This window comes from Amia ocellicauda, chromosome 19 (genome assembly GCF_036373705.1).
Source record: "Amia ocellicauda isolate fAmiCal2 chromosome 19, fAmiCal2.hap1, whole genome shotgun sequence".
Taxonomy (NCBI): Eukaryota; Metazoa; Chordata; class Actinopteri; order Amiiformes; family Amiidae; genus Amia; species Amia ocellicauda.
Window position 1 is genome coordinate 7,436,088 of NC_089868.1, and position 19,264 is coordinate 7,455,351.

Here is a 19,264-nt window from a genome sequence, read left to right on the forward strand (position 1 = left end):
GCCCACAGAGCAGACGATTCCTGGATAAACTGATCCTTGACTAAGACTAATGGTGTGCTGTGATGCGTTTGTGTGCAGCTGGCTTAGGCCGAACAGGGACTCTGATTGGCTGTTACCTGATGAAGCACTACAGATTCACTGCAGCAGAAACCATCGCTTGGATCAGGATATGCAGGCCGGGCTCCATCATTGGGCCCCAGCAGCATTTTCTGGAAGAGTAAGTGTTGGCTTTAAACGGGATGGCATGGAAGCTGCCAGGGTATCTGAGACTTGTTAACTGGATATGGGCTCTGCGGTGCTAGAGAGCTATAGGGACTTCTGATTATCCAGCATTGGACCAGTTGTTCTGTCTAATTAACTTTATTCCCACAATCTAAAGCTCCCTATGTAAAGTGCAGTTCTATGGCTCTTCAGGTCCAAAGTTTGCTGACCACTTCCCTAGTTAAACCCACTCAGATGGTGTTTTGGATCATGCTGTTGAAGCACTTGATATATGTAGAATGATTGATTAATTGCCTGCACAAAAGGACGAAAGGGTCAACTTGCTTCTCAGCCTATTGGTCCTGGGGTTGACTTGAAACGTCTGTGGATAAATTTCTGCCTCCAGAATAAATGTTTTTAGATCAGTACCTTTTGGCTTTGTAACAAGTGAGAACATCACAGAAGAGCTTTAGTAGCAGTTGGAAGACTGACTGAAGGCTCAGTGCCATGACATCCCCAACGCACCCCCATCCTGCTGGTACGCAGCCATGTTTGTGCCATCACTTCGCCACCCCGGCTCCATTTCCTGAGAGATGCAGCCTTGGGCATTCATTCTTCCCATTGTTAGATTTTTATAATTTTTTTCTTGTATGATCAAGGCCTAAACTCACCATATAAATCAAAAACATTATTTCTGTTAACATGAAAACAGTCATACCAATCAATCAGCAGCCCACATGTGTTCAGTATCTTTCAACCTTTCATCATAATAGCAGCTCCTGTCTGGAGGTGTGTGTGTGTGTGTGTGTGTGTGTGTGTGTGTGTGCTAATGCTAATGTGTGTGTGCGCACATACATGGAATGATTATACGGATGGGTGCTTCAGGAATAAAACATTAAATATTCTGTATTTTGTTTTTGACTGTGACTAATTTCACACAGACAAATTCGAATCTTCTACTGAGTGACATTAGGAGAAGCAGAGACGCTTTTAGCATTTTCGCAACAAAGGTTTTGACAGCCCTTGCAGGGGGTATAGTCCTTCCTTATGGGAGAGCACGAGAGGGGAGAAAAGCAAGTTGGTTCCCTTGCCCATGGTGGTAGAGAACAGAACATCACTTTGGGTTCTGTCCATCTTTTTATTTCCTCCTGCTGACAGGCCCAGGCAGAAGAACAAACAACAATGTAAAGCAGACCTGGAAGCTTGTCATGTGTGATAAAGAGCAGACTGTTCTGCATACTCGAAATGTTACGGGGGAGCATCGATGCATATTTGAGATATAAATCATAAATTATATGCTTGAAAAAGCCTGCTGTGCTCTTAGGAGCTAGATTTTATTAAGGCCTATTTATTTCACCGGACTTTACTTTTTAAGACTACGGTGTTGTCATTTTATCCATTAGAGGAAGATCTCTTCTGGTGGTATTCCTCCACAATGGTGATTTTTATCTTTCCAATTTCAAAATGCTGTTTGATTCGGCCATTGATTCATAATAGAGGGCCACATATTGAAGCTTGGAGAAAACCTAGTGAAATTTTAAAGGATGCTGTATGTCGCAGACTGATTCCTGTTTTCATGACAGTTCTGATAACACCGGGGTTTGAAAATCGTTCCCATGTACTTGCCAAGCTGTCTGGTCATTGTGGGGAGTCATGGGTAATCCCTTCACCCAGCAGTTTGTTGACAGGTGTATGCACATCTGGGTCCAGTTAATAAACAATCTGCATTAGAGACATGCAGGTAAAACCAAACAGATGGGCACCATTGGAAAAGGGTGTGAAATGTGAAAGCAAACTCATTATGGTTCACTTGAAAACAAACCTACCCACACAGCAGAATTGTGGAAGTAGCAGACACAAACTCAAAGAATCTGCCAAAGCCCTACAGACTGCTACCTGACAGTATAGTACTTACAAGATGTCTTCACTGAGAAATTCAGTAAATCTCTCTATTCAGTTTATTCTGTACGGTGGCTCGTTGAGGACATAACAGCCCGTTATGTCGTGATCACGAGATAATGTTACCTCTCGCTATCAGAGAAAGCGGAAGTGATGTAATTTTAATGAGAGAGTGCTGAGACTGAGGCAGTGCTGTCAACACATTCGGGTTTATTTTCAACAAGGCTAATGCAGACACATTGTTTTATGCCTTTCAATAATGAAGTGATCCTGAAACTGTTGCGAACTTCATTACAACACAGCTTCTTGGATGATGTATAGGCTACCCACTGGACTGAAATTTGCGTAATGCATTTAAGCTTCTGTGAAGTTTGCTTATTCTCTCCATATCTCGCTTATTTTCTAAGTGTATTGTGGTTTCCTCCACCCAGTGTAAAGGCATGTGGTTCAGGTTAATTGTCACTCAAAAGTGCCCGTTGTGAGTGTGTCTGCGGTGCCAGTAGGGGTTCGGCCGAGGGGTCTGGACTGCCGCGCACTGGTCTTACAGCAAACTGAATGTGCTGGCTTTTGTTTTAATTTTCTTGATACAACTCATAAAAACTATCCAAACTACAATTATAATAATCATGCACATGTTCATATTAGCATATTTTACGTGTGCCTATTCATAAATACACTCATTCTACATAATGAACACATTACAAATGAGGTAACCCCTCAAAACAGCTTTAAACCTCCTTCATAGGAAGGTTATGTACCGTGGTGTAGCAGCTGAACACAGAGCTGTGGAGGTGGAGGCCCTTAATGAATATGGTTTGAATCCCGAGTGGGGCGCCAGTCATATGCGTATTTATTATTACTATAATACTTATGCTTTTCCTGTCATTATTCCGTACAATAGTGGAGTTAAGTCTGTTACATTGAGTATAGTTATGCCTGCTTGAAATTATATATTTTGAGCCTTCATCTGTGTACACTTGCTGAGGTCTGGACCACATGGACCAAGTGGTCTGAATCACCGCACAGTGGTCCCTTTTGATAAGCATGACATTGTTTGTGTATGGTTTTATACAGTTTTAACTGTTACATATGTAGCAGTCTCAGTCCACTGTACGTTTTTCACTTTGATTACTTTGATTTAAATACACCTATATCACAATTGCACGTTTTGTGTTCAACCCCTCCAGTCCCTGTGCAGTTTAATGTTTAATGGAATAGAGTATTTAAAGCCCCTGTGTCGTCAGTTAAGTGGTGGCCACGCCTTTGATGTGTAGTCCTTCAATAAACCCGAATGTGTTGACAGCACTGCCCCAGTCTCAGCATTGTCTCAAGAAAATGACAACACTTCCGCTTTCTCTGATAGCGAGAGGTAACATTTAACTCGTGATCACGACATAACGGCCCGTTATGTCGTGATCATGAGTTAACGCAAGGAAATTTATCTCATGATCACGACAAAACAACTCATTATGTTGTGATCACGAGATGACAACCAGAGGGGCTTCTTCTTTTTTTTTTTTTCCATGTCCTCAACCAGCTACCGTAATTCTGTGGTTATACAATAAAGCACCAAATAAAGGAAAGGTAGAGCAAGACCACAGCATAATATTTCAGTTTTATTATTTAAAATAAGTCAGATTTAATTTCCACTCAAGTAAACTGAAAGAGAAGCGAGAATGTTTTGAACAGTGCAATGTAAAACCAATAAAATTCCAGTGCGCATTAGGTCTACAAGTGGACTACACGTGAACTTAAATTCACTATCAAAGAAATTCAAAATTTAAATGTTCCTTGTGTGAAACCTAAACTGGAGAAAAAAAAAAAATGTTTTAAAGTAAACTACGATTTGAATTATCTGCAAGTGAACTAGGTATGAAGGTGCACTAGAAGTATATATTTATTTTACCTTTCAATTTGAACATCTTAGCTTTAATGCTTTCAGAGATGTCTTATTCTTCCGTTGATAGGCGAAATACTATAAATTCATACAGTCTTTGTGTAGTCTGTCTAATTGTGTGATACTGTGTTACATCATATTGGGCTTACAAAGACTGGAAAGATACCGGCCTTCGTTGCTCAGTGGCTTTGGAGCTTACTGTAATGTTGTGCTTGAGAGTGCTTTAGACAATAAGCTGGGATTCACTGGGAAGTTGTCTTCTGAGAAATGAAGAATTTAATAAAGAAAACATGTATTTTGCAAGAGTGTTTTACGTTACTGAACTGTGCCTGTGTTGTACCAGACACAGCCTGGTATTATCAGTGAAGAAAACCAACTCCATGGAATAAAACTAAACATCCTGTATTTGTTTTTCCATTTTTGTTCGTTCTTCCTTTTTGTTATTTTTGAGTCATTTTGTGCATGTGGCCCAATAAATGTGACCCCCCAGAGTATGTAATGGGGGTAAAGTGGTTCAGGTAGGTGTTGAGATGCTTTGAAGCACAACCATGGCAGTGTCTACTAGGTAGATCAATTAGTAGCTCCCTTCCTTTGCTCCCAACATACATGACTGTGGGGGCAAGAGATTCCTGACTGTATATGCACCTAGTCCAACCAAAGTCCTACTGGGTGTGCATTGAGGCAGAGCAGCATTAAGACCCTGATCCTGATCCCTTTTCCTTCGCCCTGCTTGTGTTTCCCAGGAAACAAGCCAGTCTGTGGGTCCAGGGTGACGTCCACCGCTCCAAACACAAGCAGAGACACCTGGAGGACAGGGGGGTGGCACGCATCATCTCCAGCATGGATGACCTGTCCCTCAGCAGCAGCATGTACAAAATGCACAGCATGGATCGCATGGAAGAGGTAGGGAGGAAACTTGCAGGGCTTCTCTCAAGCTCTGTTCAGCTATGGTGTGGCATACCCTTGGGGGATTGTCACATTTTCTATGCATGTGGCAAATAAAATGTAGTCTTGAAAATTATAACTTAATGGAGAAAGTATTCTAAAACGTATATACAATATTTAAGACTATTTCACAATATCTGAAATTAGCCTATTACTGAAATCAGAACTGAAACTATCATAGCTTCCTACTCGTTACATTACTATGAATGCCCAAAAATGTATTCAGTACAGTGTGGCTTATTATCCATTACATTATCTCTTCTGTCCTGGCTCAACATCATATGTAGCTAATGTGCCTTTGAATCCAGTGTATCTTTTTAAATGATCAGCTGATAATTGTCCAGCTGAACTTTACTAAAGAACAATGCTTAGCTGGCAGTGAACACCACAAGCAGGGTTGGGATGGTTTCTTTTAAAAAGTATTCAGTTACAGAATACTGATTACCTTGTTTTGAAAATAATCTGTAACCTAATCCAACACATTATGAGTCAGTAACATAATCAGAATGCTTTTAGATTACTTTTGGAATACATGTTTTCCCTTTATTAAAATACAAAAGCAGTTGAGTTCTAATATGGATGACATATTGAAATTGTTTATTTTTATCCACCGTACAAACAATTAAAACGGTAATTAGGATTTGTATCAGTTTAATGTTATTGCATATGTATACTTTGCATTGTGTAGTAGTATATGCTTTTTAAACAAGTGAAACTGCATTTTGATACCCGTTACATTTTTACAAACCAACAGAAATCAGACGTATCAATGCGTTAATGTCAAAGGTGTATCACGTTCACCATAATTTTAATGCAGGATTGGTTTCAGTATTCTGCTAATCACTGATATGTGAATTGTATTTTCTTGAAAACTTAAATAGGTACCTTGTCTGTAAATTGTAAGTACGTTTAATGCTTACAAAGACTATGGTTTAATTTGTTATATCTGTGAAGATGCATGGATCAAGCAACTTGCTATAATAAAGGGGATTTAAATGCATTGCATAGCAAAATACTACACGTGGGCCCCACGTAAAGCCGTGACTTGTATTGTTACTCCCCAACCCTGACCACAAGATAGTAGTTTCTGTTACTGATCATTATGATCTTGTCCAGACTGCCCTAGATTGCAGTAATTGGAGGATAAACTGACACATTTTTATAATATATAGTTACTTTTATCCACAACCCTTCTTCCCGTAAATGATTACCACACAGTTTTGTTTTGCCAGCACATTGTGATCCTGTGATTCTGTTTCAGTATGAATCAAATAAGATTGTGCCATAATTCTTGCTTGTGCTGCACAGTAACCCCACCACCACCACCATTGTAGTCCAACTGTAATTGTGCCAGTAGTCGTTCAGGTTCACTGCACTTTTACTTTAGCCTTTTTCTGTGATTTGCCTTGTTTCTAATATCCTTGAATTGTACACTGCCTATGCTCACTTTTAATACACAATTACCATAAAACTATGACCTTCCATGGGCTTCACAGAAATTGGGCTTCAAGGCATTCAATACAGAAAACGGGAGACACTTCTTCACACAGAGTTGTTACAATCTAGAACAAACTCCCAAGTGATGTGGTTGAAGCTGAAAATTTGGGAGCATTTAAAAATAGACTGGACATGATCCTTGGATCACTTAGTTATTAATGGACACCAAACAAGAGTGATGGGTTGAATGACCTCCTCTCGTTTGTAAACTTTATATTCTTCTGTTCTAAATGCTCCTATTCACCTAAGTTGTGGTTATTGATGGAAGCTTCACCATATTACTGATGCATTTCACATCACTGAGATGCGATTAGGTTTCCCAGTTAGCAAGAACTTTGAAAGTGACATGTAGTCTGCAGATGACTGAGCAGTTTGTATAACTTCTGAATCCTCCTCTTTCTCTCTCTCTGAGCTGAATTGGAGGAATTTAAGTGGAGGAAGTGGGGCATTAGTTATTGTATTGTTTTTGGTCAGTGGGAATGACTGTTTCCTTTTGCCTCTGATTTTGAAAGTCTCCATTGCATTGGATTTGTCAGAAGCCACTTTCTAAAACACAGAAGTGTGTACTTTGCGATCCAAGCAAAGATCAGTTTTGATTTGGTCCTTAATTCACCTCGGTTTTATAAAATACCCTGCAGAGAGGTTTAAAGGGGTTTTCCTTACTGTGTCTATTCCTATTGCCCTGTTATTGAAATTCAGCATGATTGTGAAACACTGCCCTAGGATCTTCCTTATGTGAAAGTCCACTACTTTATCCACAGCAAGTGGAAATGTGCCGCTTGAGGGGCAGGGAACATAACTGCCCATCCTAATGTTGATTTTTTTTTTTTTTATCTATCCACAGACTGACAGGTTTTGCAGCCATCTGTATTTTCAATAAAGTTTTCATTTTTTAATTTTCAATATGAATTTTGGTATAGGCTAGTTACGGCTATAAACTCTTTTTAAACTGATGTTGTTTTAATGCAGTTTAAAAGGCTATACGTTTACAAAACACATACAAATGTACTTTCTCTAATTGCCTCCTCTCGTTTGTAAACTTTCTTATTTTTCATAAGTTCTTATGTTCCTGGAGGCACTGAACATGCAGGTATTGTGTCCACATCTCCCATAGAGGTCTATGTTGCCATTTGCTCCTTCATGCGTTTTAGTTCGCCTTTTTAAATGGAATATAGGGATTCTATTTTAAGTACACTTCACCATCTTTTGTCCTTCCTTTGCTAAAAATCTTCAGTGTTTTTCCATTTACATGCCAGCTTTTTGTACTACCAAAAATACACACACATAAAAAGGCTACCTGATCTATAAAAGAGTGGCAATTACCCAGTAGGTATTTGTGTGATTTAGTAAGTGAATTATAGAGCACTTAATGCAGATGCCTTTTTATGATGGTAATTGGGCTCTGTGACATGGCTCCTGTTCTTAAATGTGTGTTTTAATGAAGTTTCGCTGGAGCTTGCGGGAGTGTAAACTGTTGCCTTTGGAAAATCATTTTTGCATGCGAATTGCATTAAGCTTAAATTAGAAACTACTTCTGTTGCAAGCTATTGGAGATAGCTGGTGTACATATTGTTATTTAGCTCTGGTGGGATAGTAAATGCAAGAAAAAAAGAGTGCATTCAGGCCTTTAAATCTTCTCATGGGATAAAAAGCTTTCGTCAACTTTGAGGCAGTAAAGTCTAAAACATACATTTCATTAAACCCAGCCCTTGCTTGAATGAACACATTCATTTTATAGAATTACATGAATAGCTGATATTATAGTAAGGGCCGTACTCTCATCCGAGTATGGCTTTCGTTTTGCCACTCTCCCATAAATTATGGCCACTTTTGTGAAGCACCTGGGCTATTGTTGCAGTCTGCACAGTGTCTCCCAGCTCAGCTGTGGAAGACTGTAAACTCCTGTAGAGTTGCCATAGGCTTCTTGAAAACCTTCCTGACTCGAGGGCCCTTCTCGCCAGGATACTCGGTTTTTGAGGACGGCCTGATCTAGGCAGATTCACAGTAGTGCCATATTCTCTCCATTTCTTAATAATGGACTTTACTGTGCTCCAGGGGATATTCAGTGCCTTGTTCTTATGTCCTACCCCTGATTGGTGCTTTTGAAGAACCTTATTCAGGATTTGATTTGAATGTTCCTTCATCTTCATGATGTAGTTTTTGTTAGGAATTGTACTAACCAACTGTGGAACCTCCCAGAGACAGGTGTATTTAACCTGAAATCATGTGACACACCTTAATTGCACAGAGGTGGACTCCATTCAACTAATTACGTGAGTTCTAAAGATAATTGGTTTCACTACAGCTCCATCAGGTGTGTCATAGCAAAGTGGGTGATTACTTCAATTATTCAGTTTTCTGTTTTGTATTTGGAATTAATTTAGAACAATTTGCAGATTAAATTTTTCACTTTGACATTATGGACATTTTCTGTGTTGATCAGTGGCAAAAACTCCTGATTTTAAATCCATTCTGATTTAATGTTGTAACGATGAAATGTGGAAAAGTCCAAGGGGGTGAATACTTCTGGGAGCCACTGTGTGTATGTGTATGTGTGTATACACACACACATTTTGAAGCCCACATACCTGTTGATCAAAATATCCTCTGTAAACGCTATAAGTCAGCTGGAACTGTCCTTCTTGTCTCTTTGCAGAATGATTATGGGGAGGATGAAATTTCCCTCACTCAGGGAGACAAATTGCGTGCCTTAAAAAGTAGAAGACAACCTCGATCAGCCACCACGGGAGCCCTAAGGTAAGGTATGCTGTGCTGCATATTTAACGTTATAAGTAATCACATTCCTCAAACAGAATATTCAGACACATTATAGATACTGTAAATAATTGCAAGCTATTAAAGAGATTGATCAGTACGGGCAGCCCTTTCACACCCCAGGTTATTCAGTCCAGTTTTTTCTGAGAGCTATTTGGAAGGGTACTTGCTGCCACGAGTTCTTCAAAGAGTCCTTAGCCTGAAACAGAGTGAAGCCTCAAAGACCATTGCTGCTTTAGTGACCCATAGTTACCCTGTGACTGACAGTCCAGCAGTCCAGTCACAGTATTCTAGATGGCTGTGCTGTGTATATGTTAGGTCTTTTTGAAGTCACAAACTTGTGTAAGAGTGAGCATTTGTTTTTTTTCTAATTTTGCCAAGCTGGAAAACGCTGAACCCAAGATGCTTTATGCCCGAGTATTGATTTGTGTGGGTGGAGTTTCCTACAGGCTGCTACTGCTGCCTCATTGAACTTTTTGATGTTGGCATCTGTTAGGCTAGGCAGCCTCAAATATAGTGACTGGGTATACTATTCTACTGTTTCAGTATGTCCAGCATGGCCTGTATGTGTAACCATAACCATTACAAGCTCTGCTGATCTCAGCACTTGGCTTTGCTGTGTTTTCCGATAATTTGCAGCAGAGTTCAGGGAGTCGTCCTAAAAAGAACAAATAAAAAGTTTATGCACAGAGATCATAAAAAAGACTATCTGTTGGCATAGTAACCGGGTCAAAGCCATCTCTGCCTGCTTAAAACAGTCATTAAAGCGGCAGTGTTATTCTCATGCCACGCAAGTGGAGCATTCTGTGTAGCCCCGATGAGTTTGTCCTTTTAACTAAGTAATGGTTAATTTGCCTTATTTATATTCCCCTTTTGAAGATTTTGTTTAGTTTTATACATCGCAGTAACCAGTTCATAACATGAAACTGAGGAGGAAGTGTGCAATATATCTGACGCTAAAGTAAATACTTGTATATGCAGTAAAATCTAGGAAACATTCCTAGCCCGGTTTGAGTTATGTGCTATTTGTTTTTAATTAGAAAAAAATACTGGCCTGCAATGAAACCTGTGATCTGTGTTCTTCTAACAATCCTCAACATTGTATTACTGAAGGACAAGGCAGTTTAATATCAGGCATTTTACATACTTTTTGTCTCTGCATGAAGGTAAATGTTCTCTCTTTTCTTGTGCAGGTTAGAGGATATGAAATTGCACACAAGATCCCCTTCTCAACCATTCAGGTAAGACTTTTTTTTTCCTGTGTCTCTGTGTCTGTGTCTCTGTGGTACCATATAGAGATCCACAGGGAACTGGGGGAAGGGGAGGTGGCGTCAATATGTTGATAGAGTATGACTGGCAGAATCGGGCTCTCTTGAGCAGAAATGGGATCACCAATTTAGGGTTTAAGTTCAAATGATTTTAAGTGCTTCAAATTGAATGTAGAAACCACAGTAATCCAATATGCATTACGAGAATCTGGTCTGTCAAGCATTTTGCAGTCGGAAATAATTGTTCTGGTGTTTCAATGGAGTGAAGGGTTGAGAAACCCTGTCCTTGGAGAAGAATGGCGTTGCCATTGCATGTCCACACTCCACAGAGGGGTGTCTCTCTCAGATCCTCCAGCACTTACCTACATTCAAAGGGCACGTCACGTCCCATTTCAGCATGGCTGAATCTGGGTATTTTCACTAACAACTGCTAGTTTATGGGGAACCATGAGTGCTGACTGCATTGCGGCTGGACTTTTGTGTCCACACAGGATCAGCCCCACAGGGACTGGCCAGGGTTCCATGTCTCCCCTCAAGTCTTCCAAAGTCCCCCCGTCCAGCTCGGCCACAGCCAAACGTATCAGCAGGAGCTCTACATCATCCACCTCCAACCTGAAGAGGTGAGCGCCCCCCTGCCCCTCCCCCACGGAGGGCCTTTCTCCTCTTTCTCCCCCTCCTCCTAACATCTTGGGTCCAAATGCTGCTGCCAATACTTTCAAGATTGCCTTCACCCCCAGTTCATCATGGCAAGACCTTTTCGACTTGCCCTCTACCAATATTTCAAATCAATCCAGCTCGCCTGCGCATGACCTCCTGAGCCTTTTGGAGGAAGATGAATTAGTTGAAATGAACCCGGCGCTTTGAGAAAATTGATTAGGCCATTGTTGAGTAGAGTTGCCTTCGGAAGACCTCCCTGGATGGATAGAGGTAGGTGCAATCTTGAAAGGGTTTTATTTTGCATCTCTCCCTTTCTTAGTGCTCACTTAGTAGTACCCCGTTCTCTCTCACTGTCGACTTTACTGGTTTAATTTTATTTATCTATTTCCTTTTTCTGAACAACTTTTTCATTATGTCTTGCCACAGTCAGAAATACAGTATCTCCTATGTTTTTCATTCTGGAAATAACTTTTCAAATGCAGTGTGAAAATGTCTCAAAGTAGGGAAATGTAATCACTTATAGCCAGAATGTAGATACATTGGAAAAAATAATAATAATCAAAGCCTACAGGTGCTTACTGAACCATTATTTTGTTGCCTTTGTAAATATAGGCATAATAACTCTGCTCAATTAGAAAACGTACTTTTATTTTGGGGTTTGCTCTAAACAGGTTCCTAGAATAGGATAACCGGAGCAGCCTTTTATATATGTCTATTTATATTGCATATGGTAAACATAGATACGTGGCTGGAATAAAGTACGTCACGGGTTATCCACTGTGACTCAAATCATGGGATGCAGACATGTTACACTCTATTTTGTGTGGGAGAGGGGTTCAGGTGTCAGGACTGTGACTGTAGGGATTTAACTGTACCCACCAGTCCTGTGCGTCCGTCAACCTGAACCGCCCATGATTTGCAGTGGTTTTCCATTTCTTTCCACAGTGGTGCTAGAGGAGAGGTGCCACTTTTACCCCAGGCTTTGACACTTTTTTGTGTGTGATTTGATGTGCATTCTGTATTTTTGTTTTTATTTTTATGACCCCCCCCCCCCCCCCCCCCCATGTTTATATCCCAATTCAGCTTCTCTGTAAACTCCCGGCTAGCCAGTTCCCTAGGTAACCTCTATGCGGCTACCAATGACGTGGACGGCAGAGGGAATCCGCCTATCTCCTCCTCCTCCCCACCCCCTGCTAGGTCAAGCTTTGGCCTCGGCCATACCTCGGGTTACTTAAACGGCAGCTCCCAGGTGGCCTTGAGAAACTACCACGAGCTTAACAACAATCACTATAACCGTACCAGCAGCAGCAATGTGACCAGCAGCAGCAGCAGCATCAACAAAAGTACATTGCACTCCAATGGCCTGTCCAGCTATCCCCCTAGAGGAACGGACGAATACACCTACTACAGATCCAACTACTCAGGCCTCAGTTCTTCAACAGCACGATACTTGAGTCGGTCCATCCCTGTAAGTTTACAACAGCAAACACCATTTTATTTTGATTTGATTTCTTTATTTTTAATTTCTTCCCCTTCACCCCCCATTTAATAATTTCACAAAAAAAGTTGCTAATACTGTCACTTCTCTACTACTGCTACTACACCTGCTGCTGCTGCTGCTACTTCTATTACTACTATTACTACTGCTACTACTTCTACCACTGCTGCTATTATGTCTTGTTTCAAACCTTCACATTTTTTGTTGAAACAGAACTAAACAATATATTTTCTTTCTGTGCGTTTGGCAATCTCTATTGTGGGCCTAATTCCCAAGTCAGATGTGCAATAAATGTGGACAATGCAGAAAAATAAGTACATCTTTATACAGTTTTTGTTTAATGTGTTATATTTTGGTGTAAAAGCTTGGTTGACATGTACTATTATATTTTTTTTCTGCTGCCTCCTAGTGTACCAAAACCAAAAACCCCACACATTAAATTGAGAGCCCCCATCAGATTGTCAGATTGCAATTGGAACAAGCAGCGTCTCTCAGATTTCTGAACTTGGGCTGAGTTCTAAAGGTTATGAAGTAAAATGCAAAAAAAAAGCCTGCTACTTTGGATCCTTTGAAGTTAATGCTGGGCTTTTCCCACAGTGAGACCACATTTACTCGGCTTTTAGGTTTAAACTAATACATTGATTCTGCTGTTAAGATAAGTGACTGCCCATTTGCACGTAATCCTCATGAACAATAGACTGAATGTGTTAAATTTCTAGACCATTTATAGGCATTATAATAGGAGGCATTTGACTCCCAATTCCCATAATATGTGAAAATAGTTCTGAAATATTTTATGCAAAATGTAGCCCAACTCCCTTTTTTCTCTTCTTGAAGTACTCCTTCACGGTTTCTCCTTGTGCTTTCTATCTTATCTGGGTTTGCACACTTACTTAATGTTTTCAGAGCACTTCCTGTTCAGATTAATCATTTTGTCTTATTTTGTCAACCCTTGGCTGAACCTCTGTGAATATTCCAAATAGCCTTGGTGACGTATAACCTCCCCATAATCGCAGGTATAATTGTAGACAAATACAACATCCATCATTTTTCTAGGTAAATTCTGTAAATGTTGAGCTCTAGAAAGTGACCCATTGCTAATATTATGAAGGGAATACAGAGGTTAAGTCTTCCAGAGGATATTAGTAATAGACATTAGATTTGAAGTGGTTCTAAGTATAGGAATGTATGGCAGTACCCTTCATATGTTTTCAGGGAAGTAAAGGGAATGAAGAGTCTTTTCAAGGTTTTGTGCAAGGTGAATGTCCACCAGTCCGTTGTGACAGGTTTTATTTCTGTGGTTCTGCACTGGTTACTTTGCGGAATGGCACTGGTTCCATGCAGCATAAATGTGGGTGTAAGATGTATATAAATTTTTTTTATGTATGGTTTTTAAAGAAAAGTATAGATTTCAGTGAAGTTGATTTAACATACTCAAATGATGCCCAAACACTCAAATTTGAAGGTGACTACAGGAAACTTTGAACAGAGTGGATTTCCTGCTTGCCATCATTCCCAGCATTTCCTGAACTGGTTAACTTCTAAAGCTCTTTCTAACAAATAAAACCAGTCTCCTTCTGTCTGGGGAAAAAATGAAAGTAATAAATACATAATGGCTGGATTTTGATGGTGGGTGGGGTGGGAAGAGAGATGTTTGCAAGTCCTAATGTTTAATCTGTGGTTGAGGGACTGATCTCTGCCCTTGTTAACAGTTTCCCTTTCTCTAACAGAACATTTGTATTTTTTAAGAGTAATGGGCATACCTCAGAATTTGTTTTTAGATCTATACAAAGTCCATTAAATACTTTATATACATGTACTAAAATATTAAATGTATAATGTTCAGTTTGCAACTGACTATCAAACAATTAAGGTGTGCTGTAGTGTAGACCTATATCATTTTTGATTGCCAGCTACTAATGCATTGTATGTTGTGTGGGATCAATCCAAACCAAAAGCATGAGTCTGTTAGACTTCATATATACAAAATGTTAGAAAGCGCTATCTCCTGCAACCTGTTCTGGATGACTCCTTCATGCAGGATTTAGTGCTTTTCAGTAACATAAGGCGTAGTAGTGAGTTTGTCTTCTAACTGAATTAAATTAAACTATAGTGCTGATAGGATCACTGGTGAAATTTGTGATGGTGACAAGTGGTGTAAACATTTGTATTGTTATGTCTGATCATTGCTTGTGTGGATCCTATTCTGGAAATGGAAAGAGACAGTCTCACATAGCTGGGGGGTGGTTATAGGACAATGTATTTTCTAAAAGGGCAACAGTTAATGCCCCTAACATTGGATAACAATCTGTTATTTATCATTTTAATAATCCCACATCACTTTCACTAGTTCAACTTCACACCCACTTTTTTAAATTTCCTCGCAAAAAATGTCACCTTCAGTTAATCTAGTTTTTGCTGTTTTTTTTTTTCCCTCTGAGCCTCATACGTCCTCTGTTTATGTGACCCTCAGTGGTTTGTCTGTTCTTAATGACTGGTCTCATTAGCGTTCAAATCATCATTAGTCTAGTTTTTCCCCTTTGTAGCTACAGTGCAGTTGAGCAGTGTCGATATGTACTGGCAGATGTGCTTTACTGACATCATTAGTCCTTTGGTGTCTTTTGTTCCTGGCATTTCATCAATGGAGATTCACTCCCATACATACCTTGTGCAATCCATGCTCCTGATCAGTGGCATTATGAAAGGGTAACGGGAAAAAGTGGTGATACTGGCAAAACGTTGTGGGGGGGGGGGGGGAGAGAATACAGAATTAAACAGACAAAAATGTACAGCTCAGTTGCCTGCTCATTTGCAGTACATTTCCCAGAAACTTCGAAGAAGGACCTTGACTGCGACTCATGATGCAGGTGGATCTCTATGTTCCCCTAGCATTTCAAGAGCATTTCATTAGCAGAGAGACTGGACTCGACAGAGGGGCCTCAATCCATGTGACGTAATCCTCATGATGCATTCTGTTTTATGAGCCATAATGAAAAGCATACGTGACAATCTTGTTGACTTTCCCAACTCTGATTTATATGTCGGGGGGTGATTATTCTTTTTTTAAACAATCAAATCATATATAGGGTAGCATATTTGAGGCATATGTCCAGTAGTGGAGTGGACTGCAAAAGTCAGTGGTGTGGTGTGCTGTCTGTGAACTGGAATAGATGCTGAGGTGAAGGATATTGGGGAAGAGATTATGTAATGCAGCCCAGACACAGGGTGGCAGCAGAGTCGTTTCTGCTGTGTTTGTAGTGGGCGGAGGGCAGGAGCATATACAAACTGCTCTACGTTTCCAGTCCTGCAATAACGATAATTAAAATGAATACATTGGGAATGGCCATTTGGGAATGTTTTGTGTGGGGACAGTGCGTAAAGCACCCCTGTCCTGTGACGTACTGTAGCCAATGTCTGTTTTCTGTCATTCAAGGGGGGCGGCTCACACCAGTATAATGGTAGGAGAAACTTTGTTCAGCTTTGAACTTCACAGCTTTTGGAGAGCAGAGAACAATTACAAAATAGTTAACATACAAGTTCAATATTGCAGCCAGGGCACAGAACCCAGCAGAGTCCTTGCCCTGCAGAGTGTCTGGGGGTGGTGGCTAGTATACAATTAAGTCTTATTTTCACATGTAGCCATCATCTGTTGGTGACTATCAAACTAATCCCACATCCCCCACTTCCTGATCTTCTACAGCTGTGGAATGTGGCAGACGGACTAGTTTCTGTCCCTGGTGGTTTTCCAGCCCGAAATATTTACCAGCTACTTGGTATTTCTCCCCCCATGCAAAAGCAGAAATTTTTATCTGACGCCAACACCCCACAAAACACTCGCATACATCTTTACTGTTTATTTTCCCATTTCAAACTGTTAGAAACAATGTTATACCTGACACTGAGCTGACACAACTTCTCAAATAGCTCACAATGCACATACAACCACTTGCGTGACGATAATGAACACTATTTAAAGTGTTTAAAAATAGTTTGTTTTTATAATACTAAACAAATTAAGTGACAGTCTTGGAGGTATAAACATGCAAAGCCCATTCATCTTGGAGGATGCGATGAGGCATCCTTGGCAGTAACCTTCCATTAAGCCTTCATAGCAATTCACCACATAACAGGTCTATCTAGTATATCCAGTGGTAGTGGCAGTGTTTCCAACCTTGTTTTGTTGTTGTGGTATAACATTTTACAATGCAGGGTCACATAAAATGTAGTCTCAGTGACCATATCCTCCCTCTCCCCCCCACCATGAATGCATGTGCAAAACCTTCCTCCTGTGCCCCTCTAGGCATTTCAACCCATCCCCTTTGCATGCCTAGCTTTGACTTTTTTCCTTTTGGGATTTTTAGAAATTGTTAAAAATGAATTGTCCTTGTTTGTACACACTGGTTATATCCTGCTTCTTCTTTCTTTCAGTCCCTTCAGTCTGAATATGTTCAATACTAAAACGGTCCTGCTGCACCACTGACGTCTGCCGCCTGAACCCCCGCTCTCCTCACCCTCCAACGATGAACTGACGAAGCTCGGGGAGATTGCTCTTCACCCCACCACTGTCCATAGCTATTAAATAAAGAAAGAGAAGCGAAACCTGCATATGCACACTCCGTGGATACATTTGTATTTGAGAGCACAAGGAAGCCCAGATTTGCCCTCGTGGCTCTCACTGTAGCTCTGTCTGTGGACAAGGCTGCTGTACACTCGGGGATTGTTGTATTCATGTGACTTTTACTGTAAGTGCTGTGTGCACAAATTTGTCACACCTACAGTCTATATATATATATAATAATTAGTACAGAGGATATTTTATATACTTATACATACATACATACATACATACATGTGTGAGTGTGTGTATCCTGTAAAGAGAGAAGGTTTTGAGTTTAAGATGTATCCTCCCCCCACCCCACATTTTTACTGCTTTTCTTAGAGTAAAAGGAATCCAGTGAGCAAAAAAAAAAAATACTTTTTTTTTTACAAGAACCTTTTATTTTATTTTATATATGTATGGTGAAGTATTTTCAAACACACACTGAAAAGATTCTATGTTTCTATCGTTTTAATCACATCTTGTTGTTAATGAGCTTTTTCTTGAGGGAATCCTAGTCTATGGCTGGGCATAACTAACATGCTTTGGATGAATACCAGCAGCTGATTTTAAAACTGTAGGAAATTTGAAAGGTTTGTATATAAAGCCAGGAAAGGGGAGTTTAGTCATTGTAGTAAAATATGCTGACTGGAGCAGAGAGAAGTCTGTCGCATTGTTTTGGTACATGCATTTTGCTACTGTTGCAAATGCTGTGTGAACACACTGAATGTCGCTGATCAGTTGCACTCGGATTTGACTTTATTTTAATATTTTAATAGATTTCTTTAGCAGTCATGATGCATCTACACCTAGACATTATTAAGCTTGATGTGCACAGTTACTTGTACCTGATACTTGTTATTAGTTACAAGTTACTTGTTCTGACACATCTATAACTCTATTTTCTGTTAATTCCTAGAATAGAAGATGCGTCATCTTCACAGAAATGCTTTGACAACTGCACACAGACTGAGGGGAATTTTGGCTTAACTGACCATTACTTAGTCTCGGCAGGCACAAACAAACGCATCTGAAAAGGCAGTGTATTACTCCGGTCGTTACTGAAAAAGCATGATTTAAAGGCATAACTTCCCTTTGAACTGCTTTTGAGATGTACACTACAGCAGATGTAGTTTTAATTGAGTTTAGGAATCTTCTTCCATTCACAGGAACATTCTCGCCTCATCCTAACAACGTCATATTTTACGTTTATTTGCTTAATTGTTGGTATATTTTTAGCAAACATGCAATAACATAATACATTTTAATAGAACTGACAGTTTTGAAAAATAGAGGGAGGCACTAAGTAGAAAATAATGAAAAGAGAATGGGGAAATTGCTTTCTTTCTGGTAACAAGTAATGGAAGAAAGAACAACTGCTCTCATCTTCCCCAATTCGTTAGAATTTATTTTGGGCTATTTTACAAGGAACAAGCTGTAGCCATGTTTTACTCTTTGTTGATCATGCGTTTTCTTTCTTAAAAAACAATCAGACTTTGTCTACCTGCTGAGATGAATCATGATATTAATATGTATTTTATCTGTAGTATACTGTACATTCCGAACAATGGAATGGTTTTCTGTGTATATAAACTGTGGGAGAATCTTAACGATCAGATAATTCTACCTCTTGAAACATACAGAGAATAGCTAAAAAAGTACTTATATTTTTGCTGAGGTGTGTATAGAGAATATTATTTCATTACTGTAGAACAGTATTTTACAATCTTTTTATATATATATATATATGTGTCTATATATGTGTGTGTGTGTGTGTGTGTGTATATATATTTTATATTATATATTATATATATATAATATATTAGTGTGTAAACAAAAGTTGCAAAACAAATAAAAATGACTAACTGTGTGTATAAAAGTCTATTTTTCTTTTGAGGCATCATGTGTTAAATGCATGTTACATATCTCAAATGGGAACGAATGTACTTTAGTCTATGGGCTTAGTTGTCCAGATTCAGTTATCTCTGCGAGTAAGTTAAGACATTACTTGGATACACTATAAACAGTCT

At 39.6% G+C, this 19,264-nt stretch overlaps 1 protein-coding gene across 6 annotated transcripts in view; it reads left to right on the plus strand.

Moving 5' to 3' along the window:
• The window catches only part of cdc14ab (cell division cycle 14Ab), a 67,735-nt gene extending 48,622 nt beyond the window's left edge, over positions 1 to 19,113 (plus strand). For 4 of the 6 annotated variants that reach the window (XM_066692570.1, XM_066692568.1, XM_066692571.1 and 1 more), the window contains 7 exons: positions 79 to 217; positions 4,741 to 4,900; positions 9,096 to 9,196; positions 10,408 to 10,455; positions 10,974 to 11,102; positions 12,223 to 12,607; positions 17,066 to 19,113. In XM_066692570.1, the coding sequence (XP_066548667.1) occupies positions 79 to 217; positions 4,741 to 4,900; positions 9,096 to 9,196; positions 10,408 to 10,455; positions 10,974 to 11,102; positions 12,223 to 12,607; positions 17,066 to 17,095 (992 nt within the window). In that variant the 3' untranslated portion in view covers positions 17,096 to 19,113. The remainder of the gene's footprint in view (positions 1 to 78; positions 218 to 4,740; positions 4,901 to 9,095; positions 9,197 to 10,407; positions 10,456 to 10,973; positions 11,103 to 12,222; positions 12,608 to 17,065) is intronic. The other 2 variants (XM_066692572.1, XM_066692573.1) reach the window with 1 other exon arrangement.
• The last annotated feature ends 151 nt before the right edge of the window (positions 19,114 to 19,264 follow it).